Source organism: Onychomys torridus, chromosome 8 (genome assembly GCF_903995425.1).
Source record: "Onychomys torridus chromosome 8, mOncTor1.1, whole genome shotgun sequence".
Taxonomy (NCBI): domain Eukaryota; kingdom Metazoa; phylum Chordata; class Mammalia; order Rodentia; family Cricetidae; genus Onychomys; species Onychomys torridus.
In genome coordinates this window covers 59,230,358-59,255,871 of record NC_050450.1, presented here as the reverse complement: position 1 = coordinate 59,255,871, position 25,514 = coordinate 59,230,358, and the positions used below count along the sequence as shown (strand labels likewise).

At 41.2% G+C, this 25,514-nt stretch overlaps 1 protein-coding gene across 1 annotated transcript in view; it reads left to right on the top strand.

The window, feature by feature from the left end:
- Positions 1-23,981, top strand: part of Nup88 (nucleoporin 88) — a 46,797-nt gene extending 22,816 nt beyond the window's left edge. Inside the window, exons 3-17 of the mRNA XM_036198035.1 lie at positions 670-795; positions 1,850-1,936; positions 5,814-5,990; positions 8,054-8,240; positions 9,581-9,728; positions 14,861-14,959; positions 16,405-16,495; positions 19,253-19,354; positions 21,405-21,563; positions 22,016-22,141; positions 22,253-22,318; positions 22,425-22,505; positions 22,739-22,865; positions 22,956-23,074; positions 23,780-23,981. Coding sequence (XP_036053928.1) covers positions 670-795; positions 1,850-1,936; positions 5,814-5,990; positions 8,054-8,240; positions 9,581-9,728; positions 14,861-14,959; positions 16,405-16,495; positions 19,253-19,354; positions 21,405-21,563; positions 22,016-22,141; positions 22,253-22,318; positions 22,425-22,505; positions 22,739-22,865; positions 22,956-23,074; positions 23,780-23,843 — 1,759 coding nt within the window. The 3' untranslated portion in view covers positions 23,844-23,981. The remainder of the gene's footprint in view (positions 1-669; positions 796-1,849; positions 1,937-5,813; positions 5,991-8,053; positions 8,241-9,580; positions 9,729-14,860; positions 14,960-16,404; positions 16,496-19,252; positions 19,355-21,404; positions 21,564-22,015; positions 22,142-22,252; positions 22,319-22,424; positions 22,506-22,738; positions 22,866-22,955; positions 23,075-23,779) is intronic.
- Positions 23,982-25,514: the final 1,533 nt, after the last annotated feature.

The following is a 25,514-nucleotide window of genomic DNA, read 5'->3' as shown; positions in this document are numbered from 1 at the left end:
ATTGGACAAAGCGAGGCGCGAGTATACAAGTATAAATCCAATAGGGCGTGAACTCAGGCTCAGGGCGGTTTGTGGGTCTCCTTGGTAACCAGATATGTGTGTTGACTCAACCCCTATCTAGAATTCCTACCGTACTGACGCCAGGTGGTCTGTCCCTGACATCCTGCTTATCTCTACACCTTTGCCTTCTAGCTGAATTCCTTCGTTCCCCTACGTGCCTCATCTCACAAGCTGGGGAATTTCCAATGGCTCTTAGGGGGTTTGCACAACAGGGCATTGACGAAGGTTTGGCTGAGAACAATCAGTGTCCATCAAAGGGTTGAGCAACATTTCTTAATAGCTATCTGGGCTGTGGTGGGGCCATTCTGTTTCCTGGAACTGTCTTTTGTTCCTTACAAACATAGCATTACTATAGGGGTGTCGGGGGGGTCTTTCAAGGGCTAGGCCCTAGCCAGTGCTGTGTAGCAAGATCCTGTCTGAACCAACAAAGCCAAAATGTATAAAGTATATTACTGTAATGTAGAAGCTATTTGTGCTGTAGTTCCTTGGACAGGTTCTTGGAATGCTCTCTGAATGATAAGAGAAGGGAAGGAACTGTGTGTCAGTAGGTTAGAGTGTGCTTCATCCAAGTTCTACACACAAATGGTTTTGAAAATTGTTTTATTTTAGCACCACACCTATTGCTGAGAGATTCTTCACCAGCTCTACCTCTCTGACTCTGAAGCATGCTGCGTGGTATCCAAGTGAGATGCTGGATCCCCACATAGTGCTGTTGACATCAGACAATGTGATAAGGTGACCTTTACCTTCCCTAGTTTACCTTGTGAATGGAAAAGCTTTGTGTCTTACTATTTATTTACTGAATACTTGCTCGGGATAACGCAAATAAGTCACTGAATGTTGTAATGTTTTTATCTGATTGCCTATTGTAAACCATTCTACCCCCACCCCCCCCCCCACCCTTTGAGATAGTGTCTCACTGTGTGGACAAGGCTAGTCTTGACCTCACAGAGACCCACTTGCCTCTCTCTGCCTCTGTCTCCTCAGTGCTGGGATTAAAGGCTTGCCTCCTCCCATTCTCCCCCTCCCCACCCCCTTCCAAATCCACTTTTCCTGTTTCTGTTGAGAAAGGGGCCAGCCTCCCATGGGTATCAACAAAGCACAGTATATCAAGTTGCTGTAGGACTAAAGGTGTGGGAAATTGGAGCTCAGTGGTTCAGTGCTTACGCTTGAGGTCTTGGGTTCCATCCCTAATGCTGTTACCCATCTGCCACCCCCAAAAAATGTTGCTAAAGATAGAGAGCATTTCTTTGGGTCATAAACTCCCCTTCTGTATGGTTAACTAGAGGAAATAGATAAGATCTTTGGCAAAGAGATGTTTTGAGAACTAGTGGAAATTCTTTATAAATTTTTTTAGATTTATTTTATTTATATGGGTGTTTTGCCATATGGGTGTTTTGTATATATGTGCACCTCATGCATGCCTGGTGCCCATGGAGGTCAGAAGAGGAAGGAACCCCACAACTAGAGTTACAAACGGTTGTGAGCCTCCATGTGTGTGCTGGGGATTAAGCCCAGCTCCTGTACGAGAGCAACAATAACTCTTAACTGCTGAGCCATGTCTCCAGCCCCTGGTAGGAAAATACCTAAAAACTGATTAAATTGTTTTGATGAAATAGTGCCTTACTCTGTAACCCACACTGGTCTGTAAATGTAGCCCAGAATTCTTCGTGGTCCTCTCACCTCAGCCCCCCAAGTGAGAATTACAGTGTGAGCCACCCTGCCCGGCATCAAAGAGAACTTAAGTACTATTTTCTTCTCTTGCTTTCTTTTTTCTTTTGACTGCTAGAATTTACTCTCTCCGTGAGCCTCAGACACCCACTAAGGTGATTGTACTTTCAGAAGCAGAGGAGGAAAGCTTAATACTCAATAAAGGGTAAGTTTTTATTTGTCACAAAATGTTGAGTTTATTGAGAATGTAAATGCACTCTTACCAGTAACTACCAGAATTCCCAAAGGTGAGTTTTAACATGCTTGTGGTAATATAACAAGTCACAAATCTGTCATTGTAACTAACAGTTTGATCTCTTTTTTAAGAAAATTCTAGCCGGGCAGTGGTGGTGCACGCCTTTAATCCCAGCACTCGGGAGGCAGAGCCAGGCGAATCTCTGTGAGTTCAAGGCCAGGCTGGTCTACCGATCGAGATCCAGGAAAGGCACAAAGCTACACAGAGAAGCCCTGTCTCGAAAAATTTAAAAAAAAGAAAAAGAAAATTCTAAAATATGACTGGCAGAAGCAATACGTCATAAAACTGTAGTTCTAAAAATTGTAAAAGTGTTAGGCTGGAGGCCTACCAGTGCACTCTGTATGGGTAAGGCAGATTGCCAAATTCCCAGCACCTGGAATAGAATAGACTCAGCCCTGATTACCGTTTTTTGTTGTGTTGTGACAAGGTCTCTCTACATGGTCCTGGCTGTCCTGGAACTCACTATTTTAACTAGGCTGGCCTCACAGAGATCTACCTGCCTCTGCCTCCTGAGTGCTGGAATTAAAGGTGTGCACCTCTATGACTGGCCTTTCTGATTATCTGTGCTGCTGGCTTCTTTTGTTTTCTTACCTACTACATGTCCTGGCTTACCCTTGATGGGATCATCCTTAGAGCTTGCAGAACCCACCCCTCTGGTCTCCTGATCAGTCTTTCTGGTAGATACTACACATAGTCAGATATAGTGTCAATATTTTTGGAATTTCCATTTATTTATCTTCATGTTAGTTTTTCTTGTTCTAAATATAATTTCTTGAACATTTTATGCATCTTTATTCTGTATTTGATACTTTGTTTTTTGTTTTTGTTTTTCAAGACAGGGCTCTGCCTCCCGAGTGCTAGGATTAAAGGTGTGCACCACCACCGCCTGGCAGTATTTGACACTTTTAAAACTTGAAAGTCCTAATGGGAGTGATAGTGGTGTACTAAGATCTGTGTTTGTTCTTCTCCTAACCTACAGTCAGGTTGCTTTTTTCTTCATTAATGATCTCTTACTGGGAATTTATATTTACCTGATCTTGAAGTGTGGGAATATTGAGAGTCTGAGTTGGGGTTTATTTCTCCAGGATGGATTTATGTCTACTGCTAAGAGCCAGGGGTTTGCTACAGCCTGGGACTGTTTACTCCCTGGTTGTCCCAGCTCTGAAAGTTTCACTTAAATGATATGAAGAAATACAGTACCAGCTTAAATTCTAATGCATTTGTTTCCATAATAGGGCAGGACCTAACTCAGAGGTTAGTCCTCTTCTTGAGTCAGGGCATTTTTCTGTCCTGTAGTGTGTTTCTGGAACTAACCTAGTTAGGTAGTAGGGTTTTGTTTGTTTGTTTTTGATAGGCACAGTATATATATAAGAGTCAGTAGAGCAAATATAGTGTTAAGTACTCTGATCTGGCATCAGTCAGCCCATCTGGTTCCAGTCTAGACTCTGGCATCTGGGAAAGTTTCCTTTTTCTTTCTTTCTTTCTTTCTTTCTTTTTTTTTTTTTTTTTTTTTTTAGGATTTTACCACATGGTTCTATTCACATAAAACATGAAGACAGATGAGACTAATCGATGGTGACAGATATCCAGACAGTTGTTATCTCTGGGGGAAAGAGGTGGTGCCCAGGAGGACACAGGAGGGAGATCTGAGCCACTGAGAATCTCTGGCTTCAGGTCTAAGTGAAGTCACACAGTCATGTTCATTTTATGATGCATTTTGTGCAGGGTCCATCCAGGATATATGGATAATTAGTCTGCCTACATATATTACACTTGGATTTAAATAATTGTTGATACTGTGTGCATTTATGGATATTGCCATGAATAAATTGCAGGCTCCTTTGAGAGATGGTGTTTTAGGTAAGCCATCTGGTGGGGTCTCTGGAAGACTAGCAAGTACTCTTAGCCACTGAGCCATCTCTTCAGTCCCTGGTGGGCCTTCTTGTAGAACAAATTCTAAGCCATAATATGGAATGGGAAAGTTTTCTAATTGTACTAAGCTTCATTTCTGTGACTACATTCCATGAATATAAAAAAAATTGACAGTGCTCATTTCTTAGGATTATTGTACAGAGTGAGTGGGATCATTCATTAAAAAGTGCTCACAACCTGGAATATAACTTGATGGTAGAGTAGTTACCTAGCATGTGCAAGGCCCTAGGTTCAACCCCTAGTATCAGAATAAAAGATTGTTTAGCATTTGTATTGGCACAGAGTATTCATTCATACCTACTTCCTATCAGCCAGTCAATCTGTCCGTCTGTCTTTAATTTATTTACTTATGTGCATACACTCATGTTGCATGAATGTGTGTACTCATGCATTGATGTATGTGTAGGCCAGAGGCCAACTTGAAGGAGGCAGGTCTTAACTCATGGGAGCATGAATGTCACAAGGATAAACTTAGACTGTCAGTGTTGGAGGCGGGCACCTTTACCCACTGAGTTCCTCTTTGTTTCTTGATACAGGTTCTCACATTGTAGCTCTCGCTGACCTAAAAGCTTCACTATGAAGCTTAAGGTAGCAACATAGCAACAGAGTTGTAGGAACCTTCCTGCCTCAGCCTCCTGAGTGCTGGGATTGGGTATAATGAAGCTTCAGTTTAGTGACTTAGGAGTTATTTTATTTCATTAACTTCTCTATTTGTTCCATTATCTTGATATTTCTCACATTCTGATACCATATACTTTTCCATGTGATAAACTAAAATACGGTATTTACACCTTTAGATGATGTTGATTATTTAAACTGTGTGAAGTTTTGGTTGTAATTTACCCATACTCATTAACCTTTTGTTAAACAAGAATCATTTTGGGTAATGAATTATACCAGATTTTAATAAACATAGGCACCATGGTTTTATAGTTCTTTCCTAACTATACAGGTAATGCATATCTATTTGGGAAAAATAGAAAAAAAGCACTATAGAGAAAGTGGAAATCCTTTATAATCTGTAGCCTGTGTCCAGCACAGCAGCCAAAGGAATACTTAACTTCCCTTTCAGTAGATCACTCTACTTACCTGTTTTCCACACCCTGACCTATGTGATGCCCACAGGCTTACCCCTGACTTCCAGTCTACTTTAATTCTGCCCACTGTGCCCTTGCTCTCCAAGCTCCAGATGCCCTGGCCTCTTTGCCATTCCTTAAACATCACTATCTACCTTAGACCTTTGGTGTGTATTAGTGTGTATTAGTGTGTTCAACTGCTCCTTCCCCAGATAACTAGACCAGTTCCCATACTTTGTTCAGACCTGTGCTCAGATGTCACCTTCTCAAAGTCCTCCTGTGCCATGCAGGCTACTAAACAGCACTCCTACAAACACCATTTGGCCCTCCTTTTTCTTTATAACACCGCTTTGTTTCAGGAAAAAAAAATGACACACCTCTGTAATCTCAGCACTCAAAGCCAAAGCAGAAGGATTGGTTTATTTACCATAGTAAGTGGTAAATTTTATTGGAATAAATTAATTTGAATTATCTGATTTTCATTGTTTTTGTTTGTTTGTTTGTTTTTAGAGACAGAGTTTCTCTGTGTAGCCCTAACTGTCCTGGAACTCACTCTGTAGATCAGGCTGGCCTCAACTCACAAGTGCTGGGATTAAAGGTGTGAGCCACTACCACCCGGCTCCATTTCTTTTTATATTTCTATATATGTGTTGTTTGTGTGTCTGTATTTAAACTATTTCAAAATTAAAATTTTTCACTAATTTTTATGATATTAATTTGTTTATTTTTCATAATGATAGTTTTTGTTTTCAACAAACTTTTTTCGAATCTCTTTGCAGAAGGGCATATACAGCATCTCTAGGAGAGACTGCAGTTGCATTTGACTTTGGGCCACTGGCAGCAGTCTCAAAGAATATATTTGGACAAAAAGGCCAAGAAGAAGCGGTGGCGTATCCACTGTACATCTTATATGAGAATGGGGAGACCTTCCTCACCTACGTTAGTCTGTTACACGTGTAAGTTAATGCAGTAACCAGTGTTACTGTATACATCATCACTGTTGAACTTGAGATGAACATTCCTGTTTTGGGTATAGATGAGAAATGGTACAGATTATTTGATTGACCTCTTCCTTGTTTTTTTAGGGAAGTTGTGTTGTTTAAGAAAAGACTAAATTTAGCTCAGAAAGTCTAGTTAACTGAAAAAACAAGTTAGCATGGGTATGATTCGATGTAATCTGATATCTTGCATTGAAATTGTAGAGAAAAGGCATGTGTACACATGAACATATAAGGACTCATTTCCTAGTACTGGGACACATTAAGTACTAAAAAGGAGACACTATTTTGACTGCAGGAGTTAGGGGAATTTTTGCAGAGAACTGATGTCACATGGGACTAACAGGCTCAAGCAGGATTAAATGAAGCGTCAGGAAGGGTGAGACCATTTTAGTCACAAGGGCATCCCAGAGTAGAGTATGCAAATAAGCACAGAAGCCATTCCAGGTTCAGTCATTTGACATCTTGGTCTAGAGCAGTGAATTCAGGTAAAAACAACAATAAATACTGAAGCTGGCATTATCTTCCATGGAAAATGGATGGAGCTACATTTCTAGGTAATGAACATGGTGAGGTCTGTTCTGGAAGACAGGGTGGTTTCTGAGCAGAGTAGGACAGGGAGGGACTAGAGTGGTCTAAGTTTCTACCCAGTATACCCAGAGTTTTTTAGCATGGTTGGTTTTTTGTTTTTCGGTGTCAGTTTTGCCTTTTTGTTGTTGGGGTTTTTGTTTTGTTTTGTTTTGTCTTGGGTTCACCCTTAAAGCCCAGAAAATGAGAGAAAAATGGGAACCAAGCTTAAGAAGGACCAGTTCAGAAAGGTAGAGAGTACGACCAGAAAAGAAGCTGTTAGGAGTTTTGGCAGTGGTAAGCAACCAGGCGGGTGGTGCAGGTCTTTCATGGCAGCACGGGGGAGGCAGAGGCAGGCAGAGTTTGTGAGTTTGAGGCCAGCCTGGTCTGTATAGTGAATTCCAGAACAGCGAAGGCTATGTGGAGAGACCCTGTCTCAAAAGAAAAACAATGTCAGGCGACAACAGTAGTTACCCAGTGATAATATAGCAGGTTAGATTAGACCTCTGGATTCATAGGTGATCTTTGCTAGAGTACTGTCAGTGGAGTGGGAAAAATGGAAACCAGGCTACATGCGGTACATGCCATAATTTCAGCACATAGAAGGCTGACACAGCAGTTCTGAGTTTGAGGCTAGCCTGGGCTATGTAATAAGACCTTGTCCTTTTTTTTTTTTTTTTTTTTTTTTTTTTTTTTTTTTTAAGATTTATTTTTAGGGTTGGGGATTTAACTCAGTGGTAGAGCACTTGCCTAGCAAGCACAAGGCTCTGGGTTTGGTTTTCAGCTCTGGGGAAAAAAAATTTATTTTTATTTCATGTGTGTAAGTATTTTGCCTATATATATGTGTGTGTGTACCATATGCATCCAGAGGCCAGAAGTGGGCATCACATTCCCTACAACTGGAGCTACAGACAGACATTCATAAGACAATATGTGGGTGTTAGGCATTGAACCCAGGTCCTCTGCAAGGGTAGCCAATGCTCTTAACCGCTGAACTATCTATCCAGCCCTTTGTCTCTCTGTTTTTTTTCTGGTGGTAGTGATTACTGGGGATGGAACCTCTGATCTTACTACCACAGATAGATGCCAGTCATGCCCCTGAACCTCACGGTATGACAGTCTACAGTGTCTTCAAAGGCACAGTGGCATTCTCCTAGAATCCTAGCTCTGGAAGCTATGACAGGAGGGTCAAGAATTAAAGACAAAAATTACATAGGACTTTAACTGCAAGGAAGACACCAAACGAAGCAAAACTGGAGTCCCTTCAGGCATTGCTGCTTTCCTTTCGAGGGAAAATCATCTCAGATCAGGAATCACTATTGCTGGGATGGGAGTGGGAGATGAAAAATAAAGACCTTTATTTGAAGTTACAGGAGCTGAAGGAAGACAAAAATCAAAGAGTAGGGTGCAATTGTCAACATTTTCTTGATATCATGTTTTCATTCTTCCGTTAGCCCTGGGAATATTGGAAAGCTGTTGGGACCATTGCCCATGCACCCTGCAGCTGAAGATAACTACGGTTATGACGCCTGTGCTATACTCTGTTTACCCTGTGTTCCCAATATCTTAGTAATTGCGACTGAGTCAGGAATGCTGTACCACTGTGTTGTACTAGAGGGGGAAGAAGAAGATGATCAAACAGTAAGTGCCAAGCTATTGCTGCTACATTTCCCATCTCCAGTAGCAGGTGTACTCTATGGGCCAGTTTGATGTAAAAATAAGTGAAGCATAATTAAGACTTCAAGTGGAAAGAAGTTAGAAGATTGCCCAACTTACCAGTCCATGAAACTGTATTTGTTTCTGATCTTTGTTTCACACCCTGTGCCAGTAAATTGAATACTCCAAACAGAAGTCTGCTCTTGGGAGAGACAGCTCAGTGTTAATAAGCACTGGCTGCTCTTCAAGAAGATCACGTTCAATTCCTAACACCCACATGGTGGCCCACAACTGTCTGTAATTCAGTCCCAGGGGATCCAATGTCCTCTTCTGGCCTCTGTGGGCACCAGGTATGCAAATGGTGCACAGACAGACTTGCAAGTAAAACACTCATGAACATAATGAAAGAAAAGCTGAACCATGCTTGTTTTTAAGTTTATTTTTTGATTATTTTTTAAATTTACGTTTTAAAAAAAGACCTTCAGGAAAGGGCATCTATCTGCTGGAACTGAAGTTACAGATGGTTGTTAGTTGTCCTGTGGGTGCTAGGAACTGAACTTGGGTCGTCTGCAAGAGCAGCCAGTGCACTCAACCTCTGAGATATTTCTATAACCCCTGTTCTTTTATTTTTGAGATGGTGTTTTACTATGTGGCTGAGCCTGGCCTTGAACTTACACACTAGGCCAAGGTGGTCTCTATCTAGAAAGCCTCCTGCTTTGACTTTCCCAGCTAGTGCTAGGATTACAAGTATGTGCCCAATTTCCTACACACTTATTAACACCATTGTTAACGGTGATTCTGGCCTCTGTATTCTTTTTTTATTTTGGTTTCTTGAGGCCTCTGTATTCTTTTTTTATTTTGGTTTCTTGAGGCCTCTGTATTCTTTTTTTATTTTGGTTTCTTGAGGCCTCTGTATTCTTTTTTTATTTTGGTTTCTTCAGACAAGATCTCTCTGTGTAGCCCTGCTTGTCTTGGAACTTGCTATGTAGACCAAGCTGGCCTAAAACTCAGAGAGGTGTCTGTCTCTGCCTCCTGCGTGCTGGGATTAAAGGTGTGCACCAGACTCAGCTTGACCTCCATATTCTAGTCCTCGGTAACAGTAAAGACCTTTATATCACTGGGCTTGCTTTTCCCCAGGCTTCTGTTTTTGTTATGTTGTTTAAGGATAACAGGAAGCTAGGTGTTTAAGGATTGGGGTGGGGGATAAAGTTAACATTTGAAAGGGCTAAGTGACCCAGGTTTTTTGCTTCTGTATTTGAGTCCTTTTTTTAATTCAGAGAGGTTGAAATTTCAGTCCTTTTTTTCCCCCTTTGTGTTTTTAACAGTCAGAAAAGTCCTGGGATCCCAGGGTTGACCTCATCCCTTCTCTGTATGTGTTTGAGTGTGTTGAATTAGAGCTTGCCTTGAAACTGGCATCTGGAGAGGATGATCCCTATGCTTCTGACTTTTCCTGTCTAATTAAACTGCACAGAGGTAGGTAAGGTCTTCACTAAGTGCTGTTCTTTTATCCCATTGTATTTATACTAACTTAGCAATGGCTGCCATGGAGTTTATTGTGTGATCTCAGCTTTTGGAAAGTTATCCCTGTGGATTCTTTTGGACTTCAGTTACTACATAGCACATTCTTTCCAAGGCAGACTCAAGTTTTAACATAATCATCTTCATTGTGGGTCCACTTTATTATTGTATGTGGTATTTGTATGTGTGTGTGTATCAAGTTTGGGTATCAGAGGACAGCTTTCTGGATGATTCTGTCCACTTTACATGGATTCTGGGGATCAGGCTTGTGTGGTGGGCACTTTTCCCATTGAGCCACTCCACTGGTGCCACCCACATGTTTAATGATGACTTTTTGCTGATCCTCACAAAAGCTGATTTCATAGCCTGGCTTAATGTATGTATCTATAACCTCAACACTCAGAAGCCTGAATCAAGAGGTTCAAGGTCATCTCAGACTATATAGTGAATTCAAAGCAGTATTCCTTATATAATAAGCCTGCAAAGAAAATTCGCTGAGCATGTCTAGTCTTTTAAGCAATATAAACATTAAGTATATGAACTTGATAGAAGCCAGGCGGTGGTGGCACACACCTTTAATCCTAACACGCTGGAGGCAGAGGCAGGCAGATCTCTCTGAGTTCAAGGCCAGCCTGGGCTACAGAGTGAGTTCCAGGAAAAGCGCAAAGCTACAGAGAAACTCTCAAAAAAACAAAAACAAAAATTAAAAAAAAAAAAATTAAAAATTAAAAAAAAGAACTTGATAGATGAACACACAGTGAGGTAAAGTGAAAAAAAAATGATTTGATTTCCTTATAAAGATACACGTGTCTTAGTTACTGTTGTTTTATTGTGAAGAAACACCATGACCAAGGCAACTCTTATAAAAAGAAGCATTTAATTGTGGGCTTGCTTATGGTTTTAGAGTTTGTTATCATTATGGCAGGAAACAGACAGGCATGGCACTTCATACATAAAGAGGCTTCATTGGAGTGGCTTATAGGCTGTCGTCCAGGTAGTCCAACAATGGCTGTATGCCAGTAGAAAGTCTAAAACCCAGTAGTTGTTCAGTCCATGAGGCTGGATGTCTCAGTTGCCCTTCAGTGTATGTCCCAAAGAAGTAGGCTGTAATGTCAGCAAGCAAGAGTGAAGGCAAGCAGGCAAAGAGTAAAAGCTTTCTTCCTTGCCCATTATACAGGCTGCCACAAAAGGTGTGGCCCAGATTCAAGGTGGATTTTCCCACTTCAAATAATCCCATCAAGAAAAATCCCTCACAAGTGACCCAACTGCTTCTGTTTAGGTAATTCCAGTTGTAGTCAAGTTGACAACCAAGAGTAGCCATTACTTTGATACTTGGCATGTCTTTGGAAATCTTAACCACAAACATTTTTTTCTTGATTCTTCTAATGAAAGTAATATTTCTCTTGTGAAACACATTTCTGACTTGTTCTTATTTGTACTTAAAGCATAATACAATCACTGAATTAACACTTAAGATTTTTATGGCAAAAGTAAAATGGCTCAAATGTTGACCTTTAAAAAAATTTTTCTGTTATATCTCAATATTAAAGATTTTTTTCCTCTAGACTTTAACATCCCAAATGGTTTGAAAGAATATTTTTAATTCTGTAGACCAGGTAAGCTGGTTTGAGTCTTAAATCTTAAATTTATACAAAAAAAAATTTCAATATTTTATTGTTCAGACAGAGGGATGATTTGACAAACAAGGTTTGGCTTGGCTTGACTGACACAAGGTCTTGTGTAACCCAGGCTGGCCCAGAACTCACTGTAGCTCAGGCTATGCAACTCACATTCCTGCCTGCCTGTATTTGCTGAATGCTAGGATTCCTCATGAGCTGCCCACTCAGCCTTTTGTTCTGTTATCTGAACGGGGTCAGTGTGCGGCACGGTTAGCTTCAAACTTGGGATCATTCTACCTCCACATCCTTCCTGTGTGCTGGGGTTACAGGCTTGTACTAACTACCAGACCCAACACCTTTAAAAGTTGTTTTTCAAAGTTACCAGAACTCCAGTATATACACTAGATAAATCATGACATCAACTTCATAAGATTAACTTAACTATGAAATCAGAATTTAAAAAGTGAGACTATTAATAGAAAGCTTTAACTTAAGTGGTTATGAATTGTTGTTGCTATCTTATCAACTTTATTATATAATTTTTTCTGTATTTTTTAAATGTTTTTTCAAAGTGTGTGCGCGTTTGTGCGCATGCACATACATATGTGCCATAAGAGGTAATTAGGTCTCCTGGAACTGGAGTTAAAAGGGATTGATTGTGAGCCACATAGTGTGAATGCTGGGAACCTCTGGAAGAGCAGTATATATTCTCAACTGATAACTTATTTTTCTAGTCCATTTTATTTTATGTGTATGGGTGTTTTGCCTGTGTGTATTTTTGTGCATCACATTCGTGGAGACCAGCAGAGGGTGTTAGCTCCCTTAGAACTGGAGTTCCATAAGGTTGTGAGCTACCATACCTCTGGGTACTGGGAAATGAATGGGATGAAGAGCCTCTGGTGCTCTCAACCTCTGAGCCACTTCTCCAGCCCCTCTTTTAGAGAATCTTAAATGTGCTGGGATGTGGCCAACAGTAAGTACTTGGTTAACATATACAAGGCTCTGGGTTCAATCCCTAGTACCACATGAATCAAGGTTGTGACACGTGCCTATAATCCCAGCCCTCTGGAAATAAGAGACAAGAGGATCAGAAGTTAAAGGCCATTCTCAACCTCATAGCAAGTTTGAGGCCAGTCTAGGCTACATGAGACCCTGTCTAGAAAAGGGAAGACTGACAAGCTGAGAAGATAAGGATACTTGTCACCAAGCCTGACAACCTGAGTTGGATCCCCAGTACTTACATAATATAAAGAGAGATGTGAACACACACACACACACACTTGCATGCACACACTATAAATAAAATTTAAAGAGATCTTAACCATAGAGATAAATATTTATAAGAAGCAATAGGAATTCGAGAGAGTTGAACATGGTGAGGTGTAGTTGTAATCACAGCCACTCAGCAGGCTAAAGATAGGTTCTAGGCTCAAAGAAGGTTGTATTTTATTTTGCAACTGCTTACTGTTTCATGATGGGACTATGTACTGAGCAGTGTATCAATGGCTTCTGCAATACCTGTGCTATAGTAGTAGTACAGGTACTTCAGTTCTGTATTCAGTAAATGTGTGCAAGCATAGGTTTTTTTACAACTACTCTGTTTCTTTGGGGTTTTTTGTTTTTTTAATTTTATGTGCATTAGTGTTTTGCATGCATGTTTGTCTATGTGAGGGTATCGAATCTTGGAGTTACAGACAGTTGTGAGCTGCCATGTAGTTGCTGGGACTTGAACTCAGGTCCTCTAGAAGAGCAGTCAGTGCTCTTAACCACTGAGCCATCTCTCCAGCCCATTATTTTTTCTCCATTTTTTTTTCTTAATCTTTAGAAATATATTACTATGGCAGGGGAGGTACATGGTATGGGGGCACGGATGCCACAGTACATGTATGGAGGTCAACTTTGTGGAGTCAGTCCTTTCCTTTTACCTTTCCTTGGGTTCTAGGGATTGAACTTGTTGCAGGGCTGTATGGCAAACACCTTTCCTGGTACTTGCTGAGCCATGTTGCCAGCCCCATAGCTACCTTTTTTTTTTCTTTTTAAATAAAGGAAGAATTCTTTAGTAATAACATGTTCTGGCTAATGCACAAATGAGAACTGGCCTCAAACAGAAAATTCTCCTCAGCTTTCATAAATTCACACAATATTACACTTCGAACAGTGAAACATATTTTGCAGAAACAGTAATTCCAAGGTTTGGTTGTTTGGACAAATGGGGAAATCTACAATGTAAACTGTCAAAAGTTCTTCCCACATAGACCAGGCCTGCTTTTCCTTAGGCAGCTGTTAACCAGGATCATCCTCTCTAAACTGCCTCTATCAGGCAGTTTTGCTTTTGTGTGACTTAGAGTCTTCTAAATCAGTTTATCGGTAAATCCTTTTATCAGGTCAGTTCACGGCTTCCATGTCTGTCTTCCCCAGAGGTTGGCATGACAGGTTTGCACCATCACACATAGCCTGTGTCTCCCGCCTCGCTTCCTCCTAGACATGTCTTTACTGTATTTCTACCTTTTACAAAACCACTGATGTATCACTTTTATCTGTGACACTAAATTCAGTCTTGAACCATGAGGTGTTTTCTTAACTTGAACTTGGTCACAGAGTGTCCACAAGGGATCTCCCTTGGCTTTGCTTATTTCTCAGTGTCGCCTTTGGTTTCTTTCCCTCCTCCTCCTCCCACCTTCGCTCTTCCTTTCTCATCTTGATGATGATTTCTGTGACTACTCTGGATATTGTCCCCAGTGTGGAACTAGTGTCTTTTAACAAGATTCCAGATCTTTGACTTTGAGAAGCTGTCATCAGCATACAGCCTTTTGTTCATGATTGCTTCTCTTTTAGAGCATCTGATTCTTAGAGATTAAAACAAAAATTCTTAGCCCTACAGGATTTTATCCAAGAAAGTTCAGTCCCAGAGGTCAAAGGGCCCCAGTGGGATCATGGCCATCTTCTGAGTCCTGAGCTGTGGGATCTTAAGACAGTATGTGTAGAGTTGCATTCTCAACCACCCTTATTTTGAACAACTCGAAATAAATGTGAAAAGGATGAATGGTTTACCTGACAGGAAATACTTTTAGAAAATTACATTTGGGAGTTGGGGATTTAGCTCAGTGGTAGAGCACTTGCTAGGCCCTGGGTTCAATCCTCAGCTCAAAAAAAAAAAAGAAAAGAAAATTACATTTGGGGCCAGGGATAGTGCAGTGCACAACTTTAGTCCTTGCACAGGGAAAGAAAGGTAGATCTGTGAGTTTGAGGCCAGCCTGGTCTACACACTGAGTTAGGCCAGCCAGGGCTTCATAGTGAGGTACTACTTGTTAATTTGAAAATGGAATTCAGATTAAAAAACTTTCAAGTCCCTGATAACAGTGAAGGTCCTGTAGACAGCAGTTCCATCACCATGTGTTTGTAGGCTCTACTGGGTAAATTCTTCAGTTTCCCAGTAGCTACCTTTATTTTTGATGGTCCCACCTGCAGATCCCAAGTGTCCTTCGAGATACCACTGTACCCATGAAGCTGGCGTGCACAGTGTTGGGCTGACTTGGATTCATAAACTTCACAAGTTTCTTGGATCAGGTGAGTTTACTAATATTGTATATTTCCCAGTAGTTTTCAGAGGTTCTAACAGAAGGTAGTTGGGAGAAGAAGGAAAAAAATAATAGAATCTGTGGAACTAAACGTTCTTTGGAAGGATCATCATCAGAACTGATAAACGTTTAGCTAGACAGACCAACTACTAAAACAGAGAAACTAAAATTATTATAGTCAGAAAACAAAGGTAGGTTATTGTTAGGCTTACAGAAATTTAAAATCATGAGTGAACATGGCAGTCAGAAGGCCTAGATGAAATGGAGAGACGTCAGAACTGACTGGAGTAGGGAAGGGAGGTGGAGGGGTAGACTACTTGCCCGAGACCTTTTAAAATATTGATTCCTCGTGAGCTTCTCCAAAAAAAAACAGCACTTCTTACCTCAACCTGTGATACCAGAACCAAAGAAAATATACAAACTAGAGGCAAATAAGTCTGACAAATATAGACACAAAAAGATTGAGTAACTATAGTAATTTTAGTTTTTCTGTTTATTCCAGAAATGGAGGGTTTCTTTAGCATCCAACATTGTAATGTGTTAACATATAGAATACAAGGGAAAAGCCATATATATGTTCTTCTCAGATATAAAAAAAGAATATTTAACATATTTTCATGTTAAAAACATTCAAATAGGCTGGGATCTAGCTCAGTGGTAGCTCATTTGCCTAGCATGTAGAAGACCTCAATTATGATCCTCCACACTACTTAAAAAACATTGACAAACTAGTCTTAGAAAGGAATTTTCTTAAAACAATAAACAACACTTATGAAAACCCAACAGCTAACACCATAGTTAATGACAGACTAAATGTTTTTATCTTTTTTTAAATATATTTTTTTAGAATTTCATACATGCATACAGTGTATTTTGTTCATATTCACCACACATACATACATCTTCCCCTAACTCCTTTCAGGTCCACATCTCAAGCCCCAACCCCCGCCCCAACTTCATGTCCCTTTTTTTTTTTTTTAAATAAACTATATCCAAATAGGGTTGCCTACTTTCTCATGTGTATGGGACCATATATTAAGACAAGCTCTCCGGGTGGTGGTGGTGGCGGCAGCGGCGGTGGCGGCAGCGGCAGCGGCGGCGGCGGTGCACACCTTTAATCCCAACACTTGGCTGTGAGTTCAAGGCCAGCCTGGTCTACAGAGGCCTCGGGACAAGCACCAAAACTACACAGAGAAACGCTGTCTCGAAAAACTAAAAAAAATAAATAAATCAAGCTCACCAGACCCTATGAAAACTCTCACCCTCTTCCAGCAGCTCTCAGTAACTCCTCAGCTGGGGCCTACTTGAGAACAGAACCCTCTGTGAGAAGCAGTGGCTTGAAACAAGAACTTACTTGCATTTAAAAGATGACAGCATTTTAACTTGCCATTTTGTCTAAGCCCTGGTTAATTTCTGTAATACATTCCTTTGTAGATGAAGAAGATAAGGATAGTTTACAGGAACTTGCTGCAGAGCAGAAATGCTTTGTAGAGCACATTCTTTGTACAAAGCCATTGCCATGCAGGTAAGGACCTTCTTTCTCTGTGTACCCAGAAAATAATTGTTTTGGTAATTCTGACTTCACTTGTAAAACTATCATAATTATCAGGTATTTATCCTAAGCTTTCTTGTGCTTCAGAGTCACCCTATTTCCTATGTCCCCCAATTTGTTTTCCATCTTCTCTTAGCTAATATTTATTTTCTTATCAAATTACTTCTTCAAAGATGGTTCTCTTAATTCCCCAGTCTAATTCTGTGCTCTTGTGTTGTCTTTGTACCACCCCCCAACTCTGTGCACACATACACTATGATTGCAGTCTCTATCTTTTTATTAGGATTCTCTGTTGGCTTTGTGACTGCTTACTCAGTATAAGAGTACCTAGTAGATATTCATTAAATGGTTGATAAGTAAAGAGAGGTACACAGAATGAATCCCAGGTTTCTTGTCTGGGTAAATGAATAGATGTAGTATAGTACCCTCTGGGAAACCAGCATGTAGAAGAGCAGATTTGGGAAGATGGTGATAGCCCTCTAGAGCACCTTAAGTAGAAGAGCCTAATAGGCAATTATGTGTATGGGTCTGAAGTTTGGAATGGTCTGGAGTAGTACAGATGTCAGCATTGGAACTGTTATTCTGAAACACTGCCCAGGAAAGGGTCTAGAGTCAGACAAGGAGTCCTGAGAGAAGCAAGCAACACATGATTGTGAGCAGTGAGTGGAGCAGCAGATCCCAGGAAGGAACCTTAAGAAAGGGGTTCAGAGAATGGAGGGCCCCAGAGTGGAGATGTGAAATCTCGAGGAGCTATTTGCAAGGACACAGAGGCATTGGATAAGCACTGGTAGGCCATAGACTAACACTGGGCAGTGTACTGGAGGGGTAAGGAATGACAGTAAACTGCACCAGGATAAAAGGTGAGCAGGGAACTGTGTATTAGTCTTACTTGGCTAGAGATGGCTCTGAAGTTAAGAGTGTTGGGCTGCTATTGCAGAAGACCCAGGTTCAATTTCCAGCACCCACATGGCAGTGCACAACCATCTGTAACTCAAGCTACTGGCAATATGATGCCACCTTCTGGCCTTTGCCAGCACTAGGCACATACTTGTTATACAGACATACATGGAGGCAAAACCCCCATACACATAAAATAACTGTTTAAAATGAAATCAAGGCAAAGACATGACAGTGTGAAAATAGGATTAGTGATTACCTATGAAGAAGGATGGCTGTGATCAGAGACAGATATGCAGGGTTCTATGGCTGCTCTGCCTCCTCACCTTCCTTTTTTCTTCATTGAACCTAGGGCCTTGTGCATTCTAGGCAAACATTCTGTCACTGAGCTATAGCCTCAGTTTTGCATTTTACTTACAGGCCCAGTACTGGTTTCATGGTCTAAATGCTCATCTTTATATATGGATTGGATACTGCTAACTATAGTTCACTGAGATATATAGACTTTGATTAATTATAGTGTATGATGGTTATTTGCAAGGTTTGTTTGGTGAGGTTTTTTTTTAAGATATATAATAAAGTTTATTTTAAAAAGAAAAATGGGGGGTTGGGGATTTAGCTCAGTGGTAGAGCACTTGCCTAGCAAGCACAAGTCTCTGGGTTCGATCCTCAGCTCCAAAAAGAAAAATGGGGGCTGGAGAGATGGCTCAGAGGTTAAGAATACTGGCTGTTCTTCCAGAGGTCGTGAGTTCAATTCCCAGCACCCATATGGTGGCTCACAACCATCTGTAATGAGATCTGGCTCCCTCTTCTGGCCTGCAAGGATACATGCGAACAGAATACTGTATACATAATAAATAAATAAATCTTTTTTTAAAAAAGGAAGAAAAATGGATGGGGAGGTGGGGTCTTTGGGTAACAGCACTTGCTAAACAAGCTTGAAGATCTGAGTTCAAACTTCTAAACAGATATAAAAAGCTAGGTATGGTCATGTACTCCTGTATACCCCGCTCCATTGTAGGAGCAGAACCAGGTTGCCAGCCTTGCTCATTGAAACTCTGGCTCAAGGGACTAGAATGAAGCTATGCCTACACAGATGTGTGAACAGGCACTTGTGTATATACTACTTACTCACACAAGATTGCTGTTATAAAATAAAGAACAGGTTAGGAGGAGCCAGACTGTAATACAATGAAGCTTCCCATAAAGCCACAGTGGGGAATGTTTTGAATGGACAAAAGGAGACAAAACATGAGCCTGTCTATAAGCTGAAAAGAGATGCATAATAGAACACTCAAATTATATAGTTGATGGCGCACTGCAGATGTGACAGGAGCTGGCACTGACAATAAGGTGCAGAAATGTGGTTAGACACAGGTAGAATGGACGTGCAGACCAGTTAGTAAAGCTTATTGGTGAGGACAACAGTTCCCATTTGAGAGCCATGGATTCCCCCACCTCTAGTAAAAGGAAGTAGGGAGGAAATAATGCAATGCACACTAAATGCCTTGGCAGGTGTGGGGACAGTGGGTGTGGTTTCTGAGCAGTTTGTAGACATTAGATGTACTAGGTTCACCAAGATAGGCAGGCCTTAGCAGGGAGAAAGATGCAGAGGGTTTTTTTTTTATCCCTGGGTAATTGGTAAATAGCTTATAGATTGCTAAGTGGGAGCTTGGTCTAAACTGATCAGGGTATGTTTTCAAATCACTGTTTGTGGTGGTTACTATACTGACATTCAGGATATCAAAAGGTCGTGGACTCGATAGCATGTAGTTGCTATTGGTTCTGTTGCATTTGCTGCTTTGTGACTAAACTGTGACTGTCTCTCTCCAGGCAGCCAGCTCCAATTCGGGGATTCTGGATCGTCCCGGACATCCTGGGACCCACGATGATCTGCATCACCAGTACCTATGAATGTCTCATAAGACCTTTATTGTATGTGCCTTTCTGTGTTCACACAACTCTAATTCTGCCAAATCAAAGCTGGGGAAATGCCCTCAGTAACTGGTTTGAGGCTGTCTATATGGTGTATGGTTTGGCTTCTGAACTGAGTGGGATATAGCCATCTCTGAAAGGTGCCATTTTAGGCATGGTGGTGTTTAGTCTTGTTTTGCCATCTCATAACTGAGAATCACAGCTTTTGTTTCTGAGATAGGGTCTCAGTCTGCAGTTATATTGGCCTAGAGAAGTCCCTACCTCATCTGGGGTTACAAGCCTGAATCCCTGCACCCAACTAGAGATTTTCTCCCCAAGTTCAGAGAGCTGAGGTGCTGAACTACATATTATGATTGAATTTAATGACGGTTCACATCAGGCTCAGATATAAGGTGTTCTCCTGCATGCCCTCCAGGATACATCAGACAAGCCCCTGAGGAATATACTGATCTCCACTTAATAGAAGGCTTAAACAAGTCACAGGTGCACATAGCTCTCATGCAAGTGAAAGTCTGTCCGGTCCCAAATTCTGTACTTAATTTATCTCTCTTTGTGCCAGTCTCAGAGGGACATCAAAATGTGCAACTCTGAGGGAAGAACATAAAGCTGAGTTCATGTATTAAGTTGTAGTCACCATTTTCCTTTTCTAACAACCTTGGGAGGTCAAGTTTTTTGGTTTGTTTGTTTTTGTTTTTTTTTTTTTTTTTTTTTTTTTAAGATTTATTTACTATATACACAGTGTTCTGTCTGCATGTATGGCTGCAGGCTGGAAGAGAGCGCCAGATCTCATTACAGATGGTTGTGAGCCACCATGTGGTTGCTGGGAATTGAACTCGGGTCCTCTGGAAGAACAGCCAGTGCTCTTAACCACTGATCCATCTCTCCAGCCCAGGAGGTCAAGTTTTAAAAATGTAGAAATAGACATGAAAACCAAATCACTGGGGTGTCAAATGTGAGTCCCTCCAGTCTCTTGATGTGCAATCCAAGAAGGTGCTTCTGAATACTGACAGTTACTGTCCTTGCATGCTCTTTAAAAACTGACCAGTTACATTATTTGGCAAGGAAAAAAAGTATAGGTATAAATTATATGTTGCTTTATATTTAAGAAACACAAATTCTAGCAATTTTAAACAAAAGAGTCACTAGAAAAATATTTGCCAGTGGACCAGTGAGATGCTTCAGTAAAGTGTTTGCCACTGACCCTGACAACCTGAGTTCAATCTCCAGAACCCATGCAATGTATTTACCTATTTTTTTTTGTTTTTTGAGAATGATTTCTGTATGTATCCCTGACTATCCTAGAACTAGCTGTGTAGACCAGGCTGTCCTCAAATTTACGGAGATCTGCCTGCCACTGCCTCCTGAGTGCTGGGGTTAAAAGTGTGCGCCGCTACCACCTGGCACCTTTAGTGTTTTAAATAAAGCCTGGTCACACTATTTGGACAATAAAAACATCAGTCTCAAAGAGGAGAGAAAACTCTTAATTAGATGGTTACCTTTTAATCATATTTCTGCCATTTGCCAAAAAATACAAGTTGTCTGTATATTAATACTCTTATTTACAAAGCTCTTTCAAATATGAATTGCCTTCAAAGTATGTTACTTATGGACTGCTAAAGTTCACGGTCCTTCGAGCTTTTTCGGAAATTGCCTTTGGAAATGTTTGCTCTTGAGTGTAATTTTTAGAAATGAAGTTATGTAGAAATAAATATAGTACACAACAGTCATCTTGCCCCACACCAGCATTTATCAAATTTAAACTATGCCCAAAAAAGGAATGGTAAGTATTATAGTGCTGGCTTGAGCCCTTTGCAAGAGAGAGGCCATGGGATTTACTTTTTTGAGTTGCTTTGATCTTTTCAAAAAGAATTTTAAATAGGTCAAAATGCTCAGACAAATGACAAGACAAGAGTTTCCCAAGATGACCTTCCAGAACAGAAAGCACGTTCTTGTACTTTAGGTCCTTGTGACTGTGGGTTTTGGTGTGACTAAAGACATCCTGTAATGCAACAACTAGCTCCATAGTGGACCTGACTTGTTTGCTTTGCAGAAGTACAGTCCACCCAGCATCTCCTCCCCTGCTGTGTACCCGAGAAGATGCTGAAGTGGCAGAGTCTCCGCTGCGCATCCTGGCTGAAACCCCAGACTCCTTTGAGAAGCATATTAAAAGCATCTTGCAACGTAGTGCCACCAACCCAGCATTTCTTAAGTATGGGATTTGGGACATACGAGTTTTAAGAATGGGCTTTTTCTTTAAAGTGGGGATTGAACCTAGGACTTTGTGTGCTTGCTACCAAGTGTTCATCCTTGCCTTTGGCCTTTTCTGTCCTTAGTGTGGTGCAGTGGGAGAGGACATAGCCACATATCAGCTAGTCAAAAGTGGCACCTGAAAAGTGCTAAACAGGGGTGATAAATTAGCTAGGGCTTGCCAGGGGTGGTAGGGCACGCCTTTAATCCCAGCACTCTAGAGGCAGAGGCAGACAGATCTCTGTCTGTGAGGCCAACCTGGTCCACAAAGCTAGTTCCAGGACAGCCAAGGCTGTTACATAGAGAAACCCTGTCTCAAAAAAACAAAACAGGAACAACAAAAATGTTGCTAGGGTTTGTCTGCTTGGTTACTGTATCTGGCTAGAGAGAATAATGACAGACACTGTTCTAAAGGTCATCTGAGAAGGATTTGGCCCCCCCTCCCGAGGAGTGTCTTCAGCTTATCAGCAGAGCCACCCAGGTGTTCAGAGACCAGTACATTCTCAAGCAGGACCTGGCCAAGGAAGAGATTCAGCGGAGGTACAGTGTCCTGTGTCCAACAGCCATTGGTCCTTGCTAGGGGTTGGCTCACTGTAACCACCTGTGGAAGCCTGGCTCTCCATTAACCTTTACTACTTCCTTTTTTTGAAGGGTCAAATTATTATGTGACCAAAAGAGGAAACAACTAGAAGATCTCAATTACTGTCGAGAGGAGAGGTAGGTGTCAAAACCAAAGAGGAGAAAGGGTGAGGAGCAATGGGCTGCATCTCACTCAGGATGCTGTACCACATCAGATGGACCCCAAGAGATTTCATTCCTCCAGGAAAAGCCTACGGGAGATGGCCGAGCGCTTAGCTGACAAGTATGAGGAAGCCAAAGAAAAACAAGAAGATATCATGAACAGGTGGGCTGGGAAGCATCCAGTTCCTCTGCTCAGGACCAATAATGTGACCAAGTGTTTGGGTACTACTAGTGTCCACACACCTATAGAGTAGAACTCCAACCCTCTAAGTGTCAGGAAAGATCACTGTCCCCTAACTCCTCTGTGCCCCAGCTCCTCAGACACTAAATTCTTGAATTACAAGCTCTGTTTCTGTTATAATTTGCAGTCTTAACCCGCATTTCCTTTTTTTTAAGGATGAAAAAAGTGCTTCACAGTTTTCATACTCAGCTCCCAGTTCTCTCTGACAGTGAGAGAGACATGAAGAAAGAGTTACAGCTGATACCTGATCAACTACGACATCTGGGCAATGCCATCAAACAGGTAAGAATGGGTGCAGGGTGGCTAATGTATTTTTGTAAAATGTCAACAGTAAAATAATTACTGTAAAAATGTGTTTGTTTGATTCTTAAGGTTACTATGAAAAAAGATTATCAACAGCGAAAGATGGAAAAAGTGCTGAGTCCTCAGAAACCCACCATTACTCTCAGTGCCTACCAGCGAAAGTGCATTCAGTCCATCCTGAAGGAAGAGTAAGTTGATGTTTTCCAGTGAGCTATTGGCGGGAGACAATTTTTCCTTGGCAGTATACCAAAAGCTGCCTATCTGCCTGGGTAAGAATCCCGATCTGAGATCTGCCTGCAGAATGGGGACATGATAGACAGAGGCTTCAGTGAATATGGTGGGATGAAAAATAGTGGTTCTCCTATAATACAATTTTGTTGTGTAATGAAAAGTACGTCCCGGGGGTTGGGGATTTAGCTCAGTGGTAGGCCCTGGGTTTGATCCTCAGCTCAAAATAAAAAAGGAAAAGCACGTCCCGGGAATGTGGCTAGCAGTGTTCTGGGGCTGTACTATTGCTCAGAGGCAGAGCATCTGTCTAATGTGTGATGCTTTGGGTTTAGTCCCCAACACCACACAGAAAACCATCACTGTCCACTGAAACCCTTTCAAGCTATTCAGTATTAAGAAAGCCATTCTTAAGTCTATCGCAACACTGAGTTTAAATTCTTGGCTCCTGCACATGGTGCCACATGACTTTGATCCCAGCACTCAGGAGGCAGAGGCAGACAGATCTCTGAGTTTGAGGTCAGCCTGGTCTACAGAGCAAGATCCAGGATAACCAGGGCTACAGAGACCCTGACTCAGAGCTGGGGGTGGAAAAAAAAAAAAATCATACAACTAAGTACTAATGGCTCATTCATTTGTTTTAAGTGAGTTATTTGATGATTTCGCAGGGGTGAACACATAAGGGAAATGGTGAAGCAAATCAATGATATCCGAAATCACATCAATTTCTGACACCACCTGAAGTGAACATAACTGCAGGCTTACAAACCCGTGCTGTCAAACAAACAGGTAGCACTATCTAATTTATAAAGAAGCATTTTGGATAAACTTTTCTGTGGTTTTTCTTTTTGTTATACCTTTTGTTTTGTAATATTTGAATAAATTTTTGTTCAGAATTTGACTTTGCATTATAATTAATGTCTATGATTTATTTTTCAAAATTCTGGGATACAGGCTTCAGCTGCACACTGCCAGGTCTGTTTCTGAAAATTAGGCTCTGCATCTTAAGTAGTAGCACCAAAACTGCCTCCGAAGGGAGCCACAACCCTAGGATGCAAAGGTAAAGGCCACACAGTCTCCTCTGCAGCAGCTCTTTCAATGTGTTCACTTTCTTAAGGACATGCCTTGAGTCCAGTTAAGACAGACACACCTGCAATCTGCTCAGAGCAGAGCAGAGCAGACAGTTGCAGAGTCCTCTGCTGGCTCATTTCCCCACCACATCCTTACCTCTCAGAGCTCAGTTTGCCTATGGCTATGTCTACTCAGTGTTCTAGCACCTAAAGGAGAGGGAACAGTGTGTTCTGCTATGGATATTATGTCCTCAGCTTTAGGTCATCTTTTCATACCTGTCAGTTTGAGTTCTGAAAGGTAAGTATGGTACCTGCCTAGAAACAACCGAGTGACTGACAATCAAGCCACATGGTAAGTGACAGTTATAGGTGGGCCAGGTTGGACATGCAAGACTGCACAGACTGAATGCAGCACTGGAACATGGAACCAGACTGATCTTTCCTCTCAGGGTGAATCCCACCTTCTAAACCAGATCTTACTGATGGAGAGAACATAAGTTTAAAGAACAGTTTCCTACCTGGTGGTGTAGCAGCAGTTCATTTCATACCACAGACAGGTTGTTAAAAACTAACGTTTTAGTTTCTTTTCCTCTAGAATGTGTTTCTAGAGGATCCCAGCAGTTTGCATTTGCCATAAGTCCAGACTCTACAAACAATCCCCTAATCATGATGTCTTTACTGCTCAATCCCCAGCTTCTGGAGAAAAGTGTCTGTAAGATGTTGGTCTCAGGAGAACAGCTAACGTGGAGTGACAGTTCAGAGTGATGGTAATTACCCATTCACTGTGGCTGACAGTGATCCAAAACAAACTAGTCTTGAATTTAATCACATTATAATTCATAAAATCCCTTGAACTCAATGAGGATACTATGTTTCTTTTAAACCAAGTAGTACTGTATATAAGGTGACTTTAAGCCAATTAAAGTTTCCATGCATTGGCAAGCCTTTAGCACTATTTCTGCAATTTGTATTTACTTTTAAGTTCATAATCTTATCTGTCTTATGAAAGAAAATAGCAAAGACCTTGAGGGCAAATTTATGACTCGATACTACAAAGTCCATTTATGTTACGAATTGATGGTAGGTAAGCCTGAAAAGTCTAGTTCACTCATTTCCATGATGTTCCTTTGGGTACCAGCTGTAAGCCAACACCACTCACAAGCACGACTGCATGAGCTAGCTGTCCATGGCTGCTCTCAGGGTGGTCTGCGGCTGGTACGCAGTAAATGAGCACACTTCTGATTTCCACCATTTCATACAGCTCTCCACATACGAAAGGAATCTCCACTCTTGGAAAAGAATGAAGCAGATTCTAAACCAGTAAGTTTCCTCA